Source organism: Panonychus citri, unplaced genomic scaffold (assembly GCF_014898815.1).
Source record: "Panonychus citri isolate SS breed McGregor unplaced genomic scaffold, ASM1489881v1 Contig00100, whole genome shotgun sequence".
In the NCBI taxonomy this organism is placed as follows: Eukaryota; Metazoa; Arthropoda; class Arachnida; order Trombidiformes; family Tetranychidae; genus Panonychus; species Panonychus citri.
In genome coordinates, this window is record NW_026515505.1 from 533124 (window position 1) to 552538 (window position 19415).

General features: G+C 29.9%; 2 protein-coding genes across 2 annotated transcripts; both read right to left on the reverse strand.

The window, feature by feature from the left end:
- Positions 1–75: 75 nt before the first annotated feature.
- LOC128388515 (uncharacterized) lies at positions 76–11486 on the reverse strand. The gene is made up of 4 exons (XM_053347926.1): positions 10967–11486; positions 3775–3983; positions 1040–1178; positions 76–915 (listed from the first exon to the last, which is right to left on the reverse strand). The coding sequence occupies exons 1-4, from the start codon at positions 11025–11027 to the stop codon at positions 815–817; spliced, it is 510 nt and encodes a 169-aa protein (XP_053203901.1). The 5' UTR covers positions 11028–11486; the 3' UTR covers positions 76–814.
- Positions 11487–11772: 286 nt separating this feature from the next.
- On the reverse strand, positions 11773–18024 carry LOC128388539 (pancreatic triacylglycerol lipase-like). Its single transcript, XM_053347951.1, is given in 6 exon segments — positions 11773–12476; positions 13237–13525; positions 13618–14314; positions 16110–16279; positions 16282–16391; positions 17038–18024. Coding segments are annotated over 6 exon segments (2061 nt in total). The 5' UTR covers positions 17622–18024; the 3' UTR covers positions 11773–12265.
- Positions 18025–19415: the final 1391 nt, after the last annotated feature.

Here is a 19415-nt window from a genome sequence, read left to right on the forward strand (position 1 = left end):
AATAAATCGAATAAAAAACTTTTCATTCATCGAACTTGTTAGAACTTTTTTCCCCTTCTAAAATTGACCCAATGGAAAAATCCATCAACATCTGACCATTGGTCAAGTCGACAAATCAATTAAAGATTATGTTTAAATCACTGTAACAATTTAGATAAACAGTAATTTATTAATTGTCACCTTTTCGTTTGTTTAATCATTTCAGTTAAATATTAAAACTCAATTACAATTTGCAACTTTATGATTAATCCAATTGATTTAATTAATCTACAGGGAAATAAACAAGAAAACTGTGTTAATTAGATTAATTAAAAACCGCTGATTTTTACATGATAAGTTAAATTGTCCAGGATCATGATGTTGATGATAAAAATTTACAATTTCATTGATTAACAAAAAACAAAATTTTCCAAATCAAAATGGATTCCCTTTATGATCCCTTCACAATTAGCACAATTAACAGATGATTAACCAAAGTAATTAGTAAATTGATAAGCTAATGATTTGGTTTGGATTAACTTTCACTTTTTTAAAATATATGCTGATGATGTTTTCAGTTTTCATCACTTGATGATGATATTAATTGAGAAACAAAGTTGATGATGATGATTAACTGTATGAATTAGTCCAAGGCATTGGTGTAACTTTGTTGTAAATTCAATCATGTCCATTGATTGTTTATTGAGCCACAATAAAAAGGAACCGAATTGAATTGATGTAAAATTAATATGATAATGATAATAATACACACAAGTAACAACAATTAACTTAATCAACTTTTAGTTACTGTTATTATCATTATCAACGTTATCAGTCAACAGGTTAACATTAACACTGAAGTAATTGCAATGATAAATATCGTTGTCCTTGATAGAGGTGTTGAAGATTGATTTGAATCTCCTGGGAGAGGAGGCACTGGACATGATAATGTTGTGGTCAATCATGATGGTCAATTGTATAAAACACAAAGAAAGAAAGAGGAACAGGCAGAGACAGAGATTAGATTATTTGAAATTGTAATTGTACCAATTACACTTACACATTTCAATTACATCCATGGTTCCGTTTTTCTCATGAGTTGTAAAGTCCATTTCTCTGGTCACTTCACACCTGAAGTTACCTGCGGTTTCTAAGGTAACATTGTCCAGAATAACAATTCCTTTGGAAGATTTTTCTTCCTAAAATCGAAAAGGGATAAGAAAAGTTCTAATCAATTTGAAAGAGACTCGAAATTGACCATTGAGAAACGCGAAAATGCTATTTATCTTGGAATGAAGATTCATCATGTGGATTAAAATTCATTGTGAATGATTTTCGAGCCGATAATTTATCTTGACCAGTAAGAAGTGTTTACATCATATAAAGTTAACGGTAAATTTTGTCTTTTCGAGGTCCAATTGTTTGAGTTTAATGTTCAAGGAAAAGTATCTCGTTGATGGTGAAAACAAAGTAAATAAATAAAAAGCTAACTAGTTATATCATTTAAAAAGCTTCTTCTTTCATCTATTACTTTTTATCATGATTATCATCATCTCTATCATCCTTTATCACTTCCTGACCTCTCCCTTCCTCCCATCAACCCTCTCCACCTCCTCTCCCATTTGAAAACATCATCAGTATCATCACTTGAAGTTTTCACTTCCATCAACTTTATGTCTATTTGTACTAATGACTAGATAATATACTTTTTTTATCTTCCTCCTCATCATCATCATCATCATCTCCCACTCACGCGATACCCACATCTGACTATCCACACCCACACTCACTCTGTATATCCAACCAACTTCCTGTAAATTGTATTATTATCATGAATAAAATATCCTTGTTTTTATTTCTCTCTCTCTCTTTCTGTTTAAGTGACCACTGGTCAGTTGTATGATATTGTTGTTGATGATGATGATGATGATACATGTTGTTGAGATGAGGATGATGAAGTGAATTGAGTGTAAGAGAAACATAGATAAAGAAGATGAAAGTAAGAAAAATAGGAAAAAGGATGTTAGATAAAAAATGATTGTAATATTTTATCATCTTTCTCATCTCATACATGATGACGATGATGATAATATTTACCGTTTATTATTATCAAATGATTCACACTTGATGATAATGATGATGATTAGGATGATAGCTTTCAATGGTAATCACTCATTGAGTTGTCATGATAGTTTTTTTTATCGTGTATTTATAACATGTTTACTTTTTTTCAACCATCTCAAATGATCAACTTAATCAATTTGATCATGAATTCTGATGACAATTATAATTTTTTCATGATTTAGTCAATTGTTCATACTCTCTCTCTCTCTCTCTCTCTCTCTCTCTCTCTCTCACTCACTCCGCCGTCGTCGAGTTTCATCATCTTCATTTCATCTTCTCTTACCATGGGAATATGAATTGGAACTTTTTTACTTCTATCACTTATGCAGAATTTTCATCTTGTTGATTCTGTTTTTTTCATGTGGTTTCTGATCATCATCATGAACTTATCTTCGGTAATCTGTTTCATGATCATGAATCAAACATTTCACATAGTTTACTCCCAGAGGATGAGAGAGAGAGAGAGAATTGAGATTTAAATTGTTACTTTATAATTTGAAGAGATACGAAAAAATTATCGATATGTAACTTTACGAGTTTTTCTGGTCATAATATGTTAAAATCGAGTTCTAATAATGACCATTGATCATTTTCGTCTAATTTATTTCAACATTAAATTGAGTCACTTGAATTGATCATTATTATTCATTGATTTCTCACTTTGTGTAAACATTATCATCATGAATGAACTCATAGATTGAGATTATTGAACTGAATTGGTTCATCCATCCATTCAAATGATAATGTTATATCATGTAAATAAGATACATAAATATATGAAAAAAAACAACATTTTTCTCAGCATATTATTTCCCATAGCAGATGTTTTTCCTTAGGTAAATGTTTGAATATAATCCATGGGATTCAAGGTGGATAATCAGGTAAGGGTGGAGAGGATTGTGATCTATGTTTATAAATGGAATGATATCTAAAAGATGATAAAAGGAAGACAAAGAGATGATAAAGATGATGGAGAAAATCAAGTTTTCACTAAGTGATGTTGAAAGTATTACAAGCAAGTGATCAGAAAGAGGAGGATGAAGTTGATACAGTTTTAAACATCTTCATCATCCAAATGATATTGATCATCATGATGATCAACATGATGATAAGATACATTATCAAGTCAATTGTGGAGGAGGATGAAGATGAGGATGACAAACAAATAGACTGTGAAAATTGTTGTTTAAAAATGAATGAATCTTTTTTATTGTTGTTGCTATTTTGGTGATGATAAAGTGATGAAGATGAAGATGATGATGATAACAATGTTATTTTGTTTCGATGATACCTTTTTATTATTTGTTCATTTTTCCTCTTATCCCTTTTGATTGCATTGGTTTTTATTTCTTATCTAACACTGAATAATAATCAATTTGTATCAAATTAAACTCCAACAGTTAGAATTTACTCAAATTGCTCATTAGAACTTTGGAAAACAAAATCGACGAAACTTTTTCTTTGTCGTAAAAAAGTTATTACACTTTAATGAGTTTCCTTTTTTATCACCTTTCTAACTGATTATCATGATCAAGTTCTCGATTTAATAACAATGATATTAATTTTTCTTCATGAGTGTTGATTTTTATCTTTCTAATTATGGATTAATGGACAATTAGATTGATTGGATTTAAGATTACAAATGAAAGGTTTCCAACAATTAAAACTTACGTTTATTTGGATTCCCACGGCGGGAAATGTTTTCATCCTTGGAGGTTTAAATTGGACTCGATAAAACTCTGAATCGTTACGATACCATTTAATTGTTGCCAATCTACCGAAATCAGGTCCCGTTGAGCAAATTAATTTAGTTGAATTACCGGCAACCACTTTTTCAGGAACTTCAAATTTAATTACTTGGAGAGACGTTAAATCTGATTCTGAATAAGCAACGAGAGAATAACAACAATTAAACTAAGAGTAACATAATTACCGGTTAATTGTGATTGAAATATTGATCTAATTAAGATATTTGGGTTTTGGTTTTGCCTTCAATAGTAATATACATGTATGTTATATATTTGACTTTAATCCCATTGACAATTAGCTAATTGTTACCCTGGGATCCGGATTATGATTATCATGGTGTCATCACGAACTCGTTCAACCATTAATCATGTTAATCATGATAATGTTGTTAATTGTAAACCAAAATAAAAAGTAAATTTTGTTTGGACTTGAACAACCGTACAAATTAATTTGCACTTTTAATGACAGTTAATTGTTGCAATTAGTAAGTTTGGTTATATTTCAGTAGTATTGATACAATCTAATGATTAATTGAAATTGAATAATAATTAACTGTATGTAAATAAAATTGCTAATTGTATCAGATTAAACAATGACTATATCTGTATAATCATAACAATGACACAATTAGTGAATCATTCAAAGTACAAACTAAATTAACATGTAAAGGATAATGTTACAATTTAGCTTAAACTTGATTGTGGGTGTTGATTAACTTGACAATTAACTGATAAAAACAACAGACTTAATTGAGTTGATCAAATCAAGATTAGATTCCTTATTGTTGTTACCTGAGTTTTTTTTACTCTCGATAATCAGTAAATTGTTAAAGTTTTTTTCCTCTTTCATTGTCTCTTGATTGTTACAATTTACTGCAGTTAATTGTTAGTTAACCAAAAAAAAAGATGTGAGTAAATAACATGAAATAAATTGAGTTACAATCAATTGATTATCAAATGAATGCTAAGAATGACTAGAAAATGTTGATTCTAATTGTTAATCGATCAAGTCATGGAAATGAGTAATTGTTACAATTTAGAGAGGTGTAAATATTGGACAGTCTAAACAATATTAACTCGCAACAATTTACTGATCACAATTTAGTACATAAAAACCATTGATTGTCTAATTTAAATGATTGATATGAAAGTAAACAAAAACTTGAGATATAATTGTAATCATCAGAAAGATAATGAAAGTTTGATGTGGGGCGAGGAAAGTGATGGTCATTGTTGATGGAAAAGGTCATTTCCGGTTGACGGAAGTCACCAGATGATGGATAAGTATTACTGAACTGATGAAGAAAAAAAAGGTAAAGGTAAATGAGAATGAAGATAATGAGAGCGAGTGAGAGAGAGAGAGTGAGAGAGAGTGAGATGAGAAGATGTCACAAGAGATGATGAATCTATTTCCATCATCTTCATGATCACCATGAAGATAATGATGACATGATGATGGGAATATAATCATTGAATAGATAAAATCAAAGATTAGGAATTAACATACTTTTAATTGTCAATCGAATCTGAAAATAATGTAGAATCGAGCAAAAAAAATATTCGAACCCATGAACTTTTCTTTAAATCTGATTGGGAGAAACATATTATTTGATAATTATCATGAAAAAGATGAGGATGATCATCATGTTGATTATCATGGTAAACATGATGATGAAACTTTAAGGGATCAATTCAAATGTTATCAAGCTTGAAGGGATTGGAATCAACATTTTCAATGGTTACTTTAGGTAAAAGCTTCTCAATGATTATCATCCGATAATCTGATAAGATGATGATAAAAATGGTCAATAGAAAGTGATTCCTATCATGATGAAGATAAATTGATCATCATGATTATTAGATTGAACTGAATTCCCAATGAGGATAAATATTACATATATTAAAGGGAAACTTGAGTTGATTGAGTGGATCAAGGTAAAGTTTATCATCTAATTGACTAATTTTTCATATTATCTCATTATCATCATCATGATGCTCATCAATCCCTCCAGGTAAGTGTTATCATATTTATACAAATAATATCAACAGTAAACATTATGTTCAAACTGTAACAATTTCATCATCCGATTACAAGATGATAATCATGTTAATCTTGAAACAATTTAATTATCACAAAAGTAACAATAGTTAAACCGATAACCTTTAAATTGTCTTGATTTGAACCTTTTCAATGGGTTGATTGTCATTGGGTTTTTTTTGATTGTTTTCTAGGTTATTCAGTTAACTACATTACCTTGAGTTGATTAACTTACCAAATTAACTTTCTTACTATTTATAGACTATGAGGATTAGCTAAACAGTTAAGAGCCTTGAGATTAATTAAAATAAATGGTTAATTTTTTTTTCTCTTCCTCGAATTGGTTTTACCGTTATTTTTACCATTCACTTAAATCATGAGATTTTATCATCTTCATCTTCATTCACTCATCTTCATTTTGTACTGAAAGTGAAATGATGTAAATCTCATGAGTATTGTTTTTCAATTGATCAGATTCAATAACCATTAATTTGGATGATGATAATCAACAGTTAATCATTATCACAATTTGACTGAAATCATCGCGAATGAATTTTGTAAAGAAAGACAAAAATGAGCCAATGGTTAACTAACGAAATTGATTGACAGTTTTAAAGATAAACAAAGTTTATGATTGACCATCAATTGACCAGTCACAATATAATTTCGTTGGTCAAATAATTTAACCTCTTCTTGTTGGTACAATCAACATAATGTAAACTCGACGAGAAAAACTTGAAAGAAAAGTGAAAAAAGTTTTCCAAAAGAAGAAAAAATCAATATCAGTTCGATAGGAAAAGGAAGAAGGAAAAAAGTTCTGGACAAAGTTCTGAGTTAAAGATAAATATCTTTCTCTTCCTATTTCCCTCTGATTAGATCTGTAAAGTTTATCTTTCATTTTTACAGAATCTGAGTGAATCATTTAAAAAAAGGAAAAGTAAACGTGAGCTGAAAAGCTAACATGATATCAGAACTTTTCTCTCTCCCCATGAATCTCTCTCTCTCTTTTATTTACTCAACTATTTTTTGCTGAACACTGATGATGATGGTTGATATTATATAATGTTCACAAGGTGGGAGATTGATAAATATTTTTTTAACGAGCGAGGGTGTGAAATAAGTGTTACATGTTATTGAATGAGAATCACCTCAGCCCATCACTTGAAAATGTTATATAACAGATAATAAGGTTCAGGGGAAGGATTCTGCTGGATAAATTGAAGATAAGTGATGATGATGAAGGAATTGATAATAATTTTAAGGAGAAGAAAAAATTTCCAGTAGATTTTCATTGATACATGATGATAGTTATTCAATTGAATTGGTGAACATTGAAAATGTCAGATAAAAATGTCTTGAAGCGCTAATGTTGAGGTTTTTTTTTCTCACTGTGAATCAATTGATTGACAACTGATTTCGTCTTCATGGTGATGATTATCATGTTCAACAGATAATAAGTTGAGTGATTTTTTTTTATTTTGTTATTCTCACTCTCTATTTAAAAAAATAGAGACAATTATCAATCACTATTTATGGTGAAAAGAATCATCAATTTTTCAGATCAAATGTAAATTTTTTTTGCTGCTCTCATTGAAATAAATCGTTGGTGATTCACTTTTGAATCTTAATCAACTTTCATCTGATTCTGAATTGACCATGTTCATATCATGCTATTTGTTAGCTTACTGTTTATATCAACTGATAGTTCATTTCATCACCTTTTTTCATGGACAGCAAATAGATACAGATAATAAACAAACACTCAATCTGTTGGTGGATAAACTTTTCATCTTCATTGAGAAAAAAATTCTCTTTTTCTTTTATCTTCCTTATCTTCCATGTCTCTCTCTCTCTCTCCAAATTCTCTAAAGAATTTTCTTTTCTTTCTCAGATTCTGTGTATTTCCTTTTCATGGATACCATGAAAATCTTGTTTATTTTTCACACCAATTCCAACATTTAACTCTTTTCATCTCCACTCCCTGGCTCTCTCTCTCTCTCTCTCTCTCTATCATCTTTTTATCTTCTTCTTCCTTGAATCTTTTTCATCAGAATCATCATGTTTCTTTCATGAAATATAAAAAGTCTTACGCTTCAATTGAAAAGTTTACTTTACCTTTCCAATGATAATGCAATAATATCCACCGAGTATTGAAAATCTTCAGCACTGATTAGTGTTCATGATAGCTGACCGATCATATTCAATTGGACAACCTCACAATCATCAAAGTCTAGAAGGCCTGAGGCTTTGAATTCTTTTTCTTAAAAATGGAAACATCATGTTCATGGGTAGATGTCAATTTGGAATCGTATGAATCATATTTTCATATGAAAAGAATCAAAACTTGAGAGCAACTTTTTTGTGGTTTAAATCACAAACTTTGTTCGAACCTTCATCTTTTGAATCTTTTTTGTCCACAGGATGTTTACATTATTCATGCTAATTAACACTCGAAAGAGAGTGAGTAGAACTTTTCCATTTCTGACTCACTTCGAAGTAGTCGAAAAGTTTCATTGTTACTTTTTTCTAATACTTTTATGAGTTTAAAAGGTTCTCAAAATGTACATTGAATTAATTCAGGGTCAGAACTTTTCTCGGATTTTTTTTTGAAGAGAAGTTCGAACACAAAAAAAAAGATTGAGTAACTTTTCTTCACCCGGACAATGTAAACATTCACATAGAATTGACATGGAAAAGGCTTACCATGAATTCAAATGATAATAATAAGTTACATCTAAAGTAGGTAAGTGGTTCTATCCCATGAAGGGAAATCTGAAAATTCTGTCGATTCTTTTTCGCCAAGTTATCACCGAGTACTTTTAGTAAGAGAGAGAGAGAGAGATAAGGAAAAGATTCATGAAGAAATTCATCCATGTGAATAGAAAGAGAAAACTTCCTAAAACATTTTCTATTCTTCAAAGTGAGTCATGAATTTTATTAGAGAATATAAATTCTGAGCCCAAAGAGAGAGAGAGAGAAAATATTGAGATAAAAGCCTTTGGAACTGAGAAATTACACCGAAATCTTTGTGAAGATGTTACATTAAGATTAAGATGAACCTGATCCATCATCTGAATAAGTTGAGGGAGAAAAAGAGAGAAAAGAAAGAGCAAAATTCTGATTCAGATGATCAGCTGATTCTCAGGTTTACAATTCAACTAATGATTCGGATTTTTCATCAATTCCAATTCCCTAAGATAATTACATCAACTTATTAAATTATCTCAACTCTCAAATTGTTTAAGATCAAGTTTAATTAGAGGATCAACTTTTAAGAATACAATTTAATCATTTGAGTAACATCTTCATGGTCATAGATCTTATATCATCATGATTGTTCAGTTAAATTCATGAGGAAACTCGTGAATAAAAGAGGAAAGGAAATGAACAACAAGAGAGAGAAAAATTCTCATTAGTGATAACTTTTTACATGGGGAATTGAATGAAAATGATGATAAGTTGAGTGAGAAAATGAATTTGTTCATTGTTCATTTCGAAAAGATTTTAAAAACTAACAACTCGAAAAATAAAATTCGAGAATAAAAAATCTTAATAATTCAAAATTCTCTTTAAATTAGTTTTCTTAACTTTCACAAGCACTCAGGTTGTCACAATTGATACCTGATAATAATCTCTATCATTATCAGCAACTGATCATCATAAATTTCATCATCATGGTAATTCAATCATTCAGATTCTCATGGGAATGGATCTCATTCATGTAACAATGTCAATCTTATTTTTTTGACTACAATTTGTGTCTCTTTTTACAAGTCATCCCACTGGTGGGAGTTTATCATCAACTCCATCATGATGATTATTATCATGAAGCTTATCAACTTTTCATTGAATTTGATTTTTTTTCAAATTTCCAATCATCATCATGTTAATAATTTAACTTGATGATAATCAATTGATCATTAAGTTGATTTAATTCGAAGTTGAAAAAGTTTCTTAAAAGGTAAAAGTAAAGAAAAAAAGTTCTACTTATTAAAAGTTGAGTTCGAAAACTTTTTTCTATTCGTTCTCAATTAGTTAATTATTCATTCTGATAATTTACTTATTCGATTAGATCTTATCGTTTCGATATTCATGAGTAATTATGAATTGGAATGGATTAATCTCATGATATAAGAATTTTTTACTTCCTCTTGTAAATTCATAGAAATTTTCATAATTCCATTTATTGGACTTCTAATCTTGACCCTTGAAGAGTTTCGAATCCCAATTGATGAATTTCAGTCTATTTTTCCATTAGAACTTTTTGAATTTTGGAATAATTTTCGACTTTTTTTCTTCATCATATTCAAAGCTCCAATTTTTAATATTCCAAATCATTTCCATGGTGAATTCTTGATCACTAACCTATACTAGGACCTATAAAAATATTGTTCATATTCAGAAAGGTAATCTGATCACCTTAACATTACCCTGAGTCTCATGAACACTTTACATGAGATGATAAGCAGATATTACACTATGATTCTGATGAAATTAATCTTTATCATGATAACCGAAAGTTTCATTTCAAATGTTATCTAACATCAAGAATATATATCTATGTGGAGAAGCATTCATACTGAATGAATATATATACTTTAGGAGAAATGAATATTACCATGAAATTCAGGGGAAAATAGTTCTTATAATAATGATTCCATTTCTACTTCCTCTGTTTCCTCTGGGATGATGCTTATCATTACAAAAGAGGGACACAAATAGAGAGAGAGAGATGAACATTATTCCATCAAATTTCATGATCCATGAAGATAAACATTTACCATGGAGGAAGAAACAAAAAAACGAAAAGTTCCAAAGAAAGGTTGAGGAGGAAAATTTTCGAGTCAAAGTTTTTCCGCTTCCGAGAACTTTTCTCAACTTGACAAACAGATTAAACCACAATCAATGATAACGATGAAACTCATAATATTCATGATGAATTCTGAGCGATTTCAACTGTTTTATCTTTAGCTTAATGATAGATAATTAAAGGATTGATAGAATCACTAAAATGAGTTACGTTTGAACGCTAATTGAGTTGTGATGATCACCATAAATCTGTAGTTAATCAGCTTACCTTTGATTGTTACATAGAGAAGTATAAGTAAATACAAGTAACAGTAATTCACAAAATCCATTGGGACTTTTGTATGTCGAAAATGTTGATCGAAGGTAAAAAAGAGAGAAAAAAATTCGAAACTTTTTTTGTTCCAATCAGATTATATGAATATTTTATTCCATCCACTTGATTATTATGGTGAATGATGTGGAAATTTCATATGAATAAGATTCCTGGACACTTTTGGCTGACTAATGTAAAGGTCACTCTGAATTCGGGATGAAAATTAGGAAAAAAAATTCAATCGAATTTTTTTCCTCTCAATAAACTCAGACAATCTTTCATTGTGATTAATAAAGACATGAACACTTTGAGAATCATTTAGATTGTTAACATTATTGATAATCCAATTTCTACACTTAATAAACAATTAGTTGATTGTTGGATTGATCGAAGAAAAAAAGTTGCGAAAAGTTTATTTCATCTTTTCGAGTTACAAGTTATCCTCATCACTTTTATCTTCCAATTGTTCATCTCTCACTCTCTCTGTATCTCTGTTCCATCATCTCACTCAAATCGTGATGAAGATGCTCCCGAGCATCATGATAACTGTTCATCTCTCTTTCCTATAACTACTTTTACCATCATCATGAATGCCCACGGTGGGAATCTGAATCTTCTGAGTCGATGTTCAGAACTTTTTCTCTCTCATCTTCCTTTTCTATAAGATATATTTCACTCCTTCAGCGATGAAATGAAAAAAAAACCATGATAAACATCAGAATCAACATGATGATATGAATTCAAGTTCAATGTCTTGATAATCAAAATAGTAAATCTTTTAATCGTATCAAAGATTTTGATTTAATTATGAAAAAAAGTAGATACAAAAATCTGATAATAAAATAGAATTGAAAAATTATTAATATCAATGTGACAATTTGTTAATTGTTAACAGGAAAGGCGCAAGAATATGAAAAAAAATTAGTCCAACAATTCAGTTAATTGTCGCAAGAAAAATTTATCATGAATGGTGATCAGCAATTGGTAATCAGTGGAACGCCATTCAAGAAATTAAATGATAGGCAACAATTAATATGAAACCATTTTCCAGGTCAGGGTCATCGTAAAGGTGAAAGGACAAGAGATCAAGATCAATAAATAATCGTCTCAAGTTCAGTTAAAAATAATCCAGATCATCGATGATTTAATTGTGATCGACCTAATTTTCCCCTCCAATATTTACTTGTATTGTTCAATCATCAAGATTTTTGGACAATTTAGGTAAAAGAAAAGTTAATTGTTGAGAACAATTAATCAAATATCTTCCGAGGTTAATGATAATCGCCAAAGTAATTTAGGTGGACGACCTTTAGTTGGTCCAGAGACGACCTGCCAAACCAATCGAGCCAATCGGTTATTGTGACTCGAATCAGCGGTTATCTCAACGGTACAATTACCTTTAACAAGGTCTAATTGTAAAGATATACTGTCTTCCAGGATTGTATTGTAACCACAATATGAGATCCTGTTTGTTGGGATAACAATTAAAATTAATGATGATTAAGAATCAGGATTTAGAAATGATAATGAAAAAAAAACTATTCAGATCAAAAGATAATCCGATCTGCAATTGTTGTGTGTTCAGTTTTGGATTTCAATTTGATTTTTGCTCAACAACAAGAGTACAGCAATTAACTTGATTGTCTTGATCAATCAATGGTTCAGTTAATTTGATTGTTAATTAAATTGAACAAAACTTTTAACTCATTGATTTCTCAGGTCTCTCAATCAATTTTAAAGATGTGGACCATTGATTAATGATTACAAACACTGATTGTTGTGTTTGTTAATCAGTTAATCAGATCATCTGAATAATTGTTTTGTTTTAACAACAATTAACAAATTTTATAAGCTTAATCATTATCACCTTAACTTGTTGTTAATGGTTCTCGGCATTTTAATCAACTTTAATTAGGTAATTTATTAAATTACTTTTCTCAGATTGGAAACTGAAAACAATTTCAACAGACAAATTTTGTGTTTTATTTAAATAATTGAATTAAATTTAAATTTGATTAAAGATAATTATTGTTGATTGATTGTATCTTATTAATAAATGCATTAAACAATTAACTTAATAGAAACAATGTTAACCATCAATTAGATTATGAAGATGATTTAATTTGGAGAAATTTAAATGAAAATTGTAACAATTTAAAAGCAACACACATACGAGATTAAAGTTAATTGTGACAATTAAAGTGATTTGATTGGTTTCAACTTACATTTCTCCATCTGAATTGGTTAATAAGATTTTATCAATTCCCCAAAAATCTTTACCCGAGTAAATCCAACCTCGATATTTGGTATATTTAACAATGGCCGAGGTTATATTACGAACCAGCGGATGAGCAACAACTAATCCTTGGATTAAGGATTCATCCTTAATCTCATCTGATTCACTTGTTAATTGGAAGGTTTCATTACGATCTTTGGTTAAAAAAATGACCTCCAATTTGCCCCAGGTAGATGATTGTCCACTGCTGCTTACGATTTGTATCTTGTATTGATTGGCTGTTTTTAATTGGAATACAATAATAATTATGAGGATCAAGTTGGAAACAGTTAAGTTAATTGGTTTTTAAGTTCGATAACAATTAACTTACCGCAAAAAGGTTCAGAATCTCGAGTTACAAGGTACATTTTACCTCGACCGGGTGATTGATTGGCAAAATAGCCCATATTTCCGCAACCGGTTCCATCTTTACCACAGTCGAAACACTCACCGCGTAAAAATTTAGCATAATTGTCACATGAAAAGGCGTGAAATTTACAAGTTGCCACTACCGAATCGATAAAGAATCTAAATGCCCTCCGGTGGTGACAAAGTGATTGCCATCGACCATAAAAGATGTCATTAATTGCTCCGACAAACACTGAGTTACAGCCGACCTGATTTCGTCCACCGTTCGGGTAAAAGTCAACATGGCCCATCGGCTCAAAAGAACCTAATCCACCTCGGAGAAATGAGTCACCATTGGAATGAATAATATCCACAAATTGGGCATCCTCCGAGTCTAAACGTACTTTTGCCGTGTAACCCTCGAAAAGCGGAGAAGCGGGATCCAGGCCAGTTATTCGAGAAATATTTTTAACCTCAGTTCCCGTGAAACCGGCGATATGAGCGCCCAAGGAAAAGCCAATCAAGTGAAAATCGCCCGCTTTGTAGCCCTTTTCATACATCAGCATTTTAATTAGTAGAGCGATTTGTTTACCAACTAGTTGGGTATTGGCCGCCGCTTGGACATAGTTGGGCAACGCTGCCCCATTGCCCCAATCAACGACAATCACATTGACATCGTCCTGTTAAAATTAAACCAAACAATTAGTTAAACTGATTGAAACTATTGTGATTACTGTTAAACAACAATTGGATTAATCATATTGTGATTAACCTTCCCCCCTTTTGAAATTTTCCCCTTAATTGTTAAAGAGAAACGGATTCGCTGATTCAATTTGATTAACAATTAACATCTAAATTGTTATTAATATGATTAGTAAATTGTCACTCGACTGTAACAACTTTTCGTCAAAAAAGTTGTTACTTAAATAACTTAATTGTTGATTATTATTATCAAGTTTTACCTTTCAATGGAAACACGCAATTAACAATCAAGTAATTGATGTTAATTGTTTATCGACCAATTTAATTGTTACAATAACGTTTCTTAATTTTCCCTTTCAAAATGGTAATTTAATTGTTTCTCAATTAAATGTAATCACCAGAAATTATTTCTTTTTGTCTCTAAATCATTTACATGATAATCAATTCAGATTAACTTAATTGTTGAAAATAACGATCAGAAAACTAAATGATTGAAGTCAAAAATAGTTAATAAATTGTTATTCCAATTGAAAAGTTTACTCAGATAAAATATTAATCGTAATAATAAAATTGATCGTAATTTTTGATTGTAATAAATGAAGACTTAATTATTTACAGTTAACGGGAAGCAATTAATGACTTTCACCACCAAGAACAATCAATTGATTACAGTAGCTGACAATTGATTAGAAACCTTTTTTAATCCCAAACCAATTGACCCAAATAGATTGACCAGATTTAGATGTTACCGGGGATGAGGGTGGAAAGTTTATCATCCTCATCTTCATCATCTTCCACCCCACAACTAACATCATCTCCACGGTCATCCTCATCATCCTCATCATCTTCCTCCTCCAATGCCAATGACCGAATCAAGAAAACAAAACAAAAAGGTAAACTACTTCATCCTCATCTTGAGTTTATTTTCATCATCCTCATCCTCATCCTCATCTTCATCATCATTATCATCTTATGAAAATGAAACAAAGCGAATCAACAACAAGTCTATTTAAACATCTAATTCATCCTCATCTTTTTTATCTTCCGCCCCAATTTAATTCATTTCCAATCATCATCCATGTTAAATCATGATTATTTTACCGCTATCACTGAAAATCAACAGTTGATTTAATCTTAAATTGTCATGGTCAAAGTTTAATTATATCATCAAATAAAAGTATCATCATCATTCAGGGTAATCAAATCAAGAAGAAAAAAAAATCTCATCATCATTATCATGACGATATTACTGATTACTCAGTAGACCAAGAAACTGAAACCTGAAAACTTGTAGTTCAACTTGATCACAATTGATCAACAATCAACTGATTAAAGTTTTTTTACTCTTCCACTAATCATAATGATTAAATCGTTAATTTCTCATGGTAAAGACAATATTTATAATGATAATTTTTGATTGTGTAGTTTAATTTAACAATCTAATCAACTTGTGACATGATGTTAACGATTAAACCTTAATCATCAATCGTACCAATCGTTAGCAGGAAATTTAACTTTTCCCATTCATAATCATTGAAGATGATATTTCAATTGTTTGGTGAACAATTGTAACAATTAAATTAAGATCAATATGTTGCCTTATTATAACGGAAGTTCAAAGTGTTTACAATTTAAGATCACCTTGATTACTAAACTGTGGAAGAAAAAAAAAAGTTTTTCGACTATTTTGTTTTTCTTTAGTCTCTATGGTTAACTAATTGTTGACAATTAGTTGATTGTTGAAAAAGGTTCATTTTCATGGTCAATACTTACAACGTAAAGTAAAGCTTCAGCCATTTGTAGGACCCAAGGATCTCGTCCAGTTGAACCAAATCCATGGATTATTATTTTAACTGGACCCGAATCTTTAAAATCAGTTAATGATAAGCTTGTATTGGTCAGGTCAATTGGTGACCCTTCAATTGGATTGGTCCGAGTGTAGAGGTAAAGGTTGTATTGATCACTTCGGGAGCGGCAGGTAAAGTGTCCAAATAATCAAATGGACCTTCATCACGAAAACAACCAATGTTGCGATAGCAAATCATTTCTTCATCTCTGTTATAATTAAAGAGAAACAAATTTTAATATTCAATCAATTTCCTTATTTAAATTGTCATTTCATTTGTTTGGTTTAATCAAAACTTTTCTGTTTACTCTAATTGTTATTCTGCTGATTGTTAATGTTAACTGATTGTTGTGACTAATTGTGATCAATTTGGATAAATATTAAATCACTTGAAATTTAAATTATTCCTCTTGATTGTGTTGATTAAAGGATATTTTTTGACACTTGAAGTACAATTAAAACATAATTAAAATTGGTTGTTTCCTTTTTTTAAGTTGATTCTTATCCCTGACAAATTTTAACAATTAACTGTCAATGATTACAATCAATGAACTTTCAATGAGATTATAGATCAATGAGAAAGTCTCAACAATCAATAAGTTGTGATAATAATTAACTAATTGTGATTTGAGGGGAAAAATTAATAAACGATAACAAAACACAAAGAAATCATATTCATCTGAAACTTTTGATTAATATTGTAGTCATTAGTTAACAATTAACAGGATAAACTTAACATGATGGACAACGGAAACGTAATTAACAATCAAAAGTGATTATCACGAGTTAATTGTAATAATAATCACGTTAGAACGTTATTAGAACTCAAGTTCGATAAAAAAAAGTTTCCATTACCTTCTGACTCGATGATGATGTTTGACTATTTTTTGTGATGACGATGATGAAGATAAAGATGAAGATGAAGGTGATGAAGTACTTGTTGGTGTTGAGGTTGAAGATGATAATTTAGTTGATCCTTTCGATTTAGAAATTGATCTTGAAAAATTGATCGACTTTAATTTGAACCTTTGTCGTAACTTTGATACTCTCATGTGATTCCACTTTGCAAGAGACGAAGCGATCGCCGACCATATAGCGTAATCACGAGCGGGATTGTTTTCCATGGCATCGAGATCATTGTTATAATGACGTTTATCAATAGATGCGGATGATAATGATGATAATCCAGGTAGTTCAATGATTGAATGACTTACAGGTGATGGGGATGAAGATGCAAATGAGAACCAGTAATTATTTTTATGTGGATTTTGATTGTTACCATTGACTAGATAAGTTTTTGAATCATCAGCTGATGATGAGGATGAGGATGATAATGATGTTGATGATGAAGATGCTGTTGTTGTTGTTGTTATTGTTGTTGAAAGACTTGAAATAACAAACCAAATAATCACAACAATTAAGACCAGATTAACGGCCATTTAATCCTTTGGAAACATAATCTCATAATAATCATAATTAACTATTGATCATTTGGTTTGGTGTTTTGTGTTTTTGTGTCAATCCCAATCAATTGATAGTTAATTTAAATGGTAAACTTTGATTAGTTTCAACTTTTTCAAATTTTCTGCTGATTTATTAACCAAATTGATTGATAATTTGAAAAAATGATGATTGATTTAGTTATTTTATCAACTAATCATCTTGATTGCTCAAAAGGAGATTTGTAATTGAATTTGTGACTGAAAAAAACTCAATGATTGGGATTAAACAACAAGAAAAAGTAACAATTAATGGTGACAATTTTAACAACACAATTCAAGTTTACATTTTAAAACAGAACAACAATTAACTGATTGTTGATAAAGTGAATTATCAATGACAACAAACAACAACGTCGAGTGAAGCTCAAACTTTTTTCGTTGGAACGATAATCTCTCTCTCTCTCTCTCTCATCCAGTTTTTATCTTCACTTTCTTTCTTCTCTTTCTTCCTTCGTTTAGACAAGCCTTCATGTCTCTCCCTTTTATCATCCTCATCATCTTTTCATCTTCATTTACCATCAAATTCATGTTACTTTGGATTGGATTCTCTTTCTTTTCTTCTCTCTTTCTCTTTCATAATATTTTATCATCATCATCATCATCATCTTTCATCTTTCACCTTTATGCAAATGTATTGATGTGTATCAATGATAAAATTTCATCTTCTCTCTTTCTTTCATGTTAACCAACATTTTAATGTTCTGTCAACCAAATTATATATTTCTCAAGTCACTTGATGCTGATTGTTGTTGTTTTTGTCTGATTATCATTGATTGTTGCAGTTAATCAACACGCAATTTAATGATAATGATGACAATCAAAAAATATAACAATCTAATGTCCTGTTGTTTACATCTTATTTATCATCATCATTTTGTAAACATAAATAAACTTTTTGTTTGTCAACAATCATTTGATTGTGAGTTTTAAATATCCCGTTATTTAAAGGTGGGTGACAATCAACAACAATTAATAATAATCCCAATCATCATCATCACCAAAGTATTAGATTTATTAATATTGTCACCATTTTTATATATAATTAATTGGTTAGATTATTAAGAAGATTAAATTTTAATCATTAGAAATGATTGTAACATTTTCCCTTCATCATGATTAACTTTAATTTTCATGATTCTTAATACGGATCAATGAGATATTAACATTATCGGATGAAATTAATTTTCTAATTTTAAAACAATCCATGATTAATATAATTAGTTAACTATTGAAACCGGAATCGATTTAATTGTATTTATCATGTTAACTCTTAACTGTCACTAATTGATTTAAGTGAAACAGTTAATCATGATTAGTTTTTTTTGCTTTCTCAAAGTAAATCAGGATAATTTAGTAATTTAACTTTTCCTTTCTAAATCCTCTTGATTGTAAATTTGCTTTTCTAATTTTAAATCAACATCTCAATTCTTTAAATTTATATATAATTAGATAATTGCACCAATTATATTCAATAATAATCATCATCGTTCATCAATCAATCAAAATTACGTTGGTTAATTGTGACACTAATTGTTAACCGAATGAGAATTACAAATTTCAATTGATTTCGATTGATTTTCTTCATTAATGATTAACCAGAAATTTTTTTTTCTAATTTTGTTGATATCGATAAACTCATATTATGATTTATAAACATTTACTCTGTTTATTTGCTGATTGTTTTGATGATTAATCAATTAATTTGACCACAAATTAGCTAATTATTCATTT

Excerpts from the sequence above, each read along its gene's own strand:
- LOC128388515 (XM_053347926.1), bottom strand. The coding sequence starts at position 11,027 with ATGGATTTTGTGAATTACTGTTACTTGTATTTACTTATACTTCTCTAT. Across the intron at positions 1,179-3,774 it reads CCGTGGGAATCCAAATAAAC|GAAGAAAAATCTTCCAAAGG; the intron begins GTAAGTTTTAAT and ends TTTCGATTTTAG. Across the intron at positions 916-1,039 it reads CATGGATGTAATTGAAATGT|TGCCTCCTCTCCCAGGAGAT; the intron begins GTAAGTGTAATT and ends TATCATGTCCAG.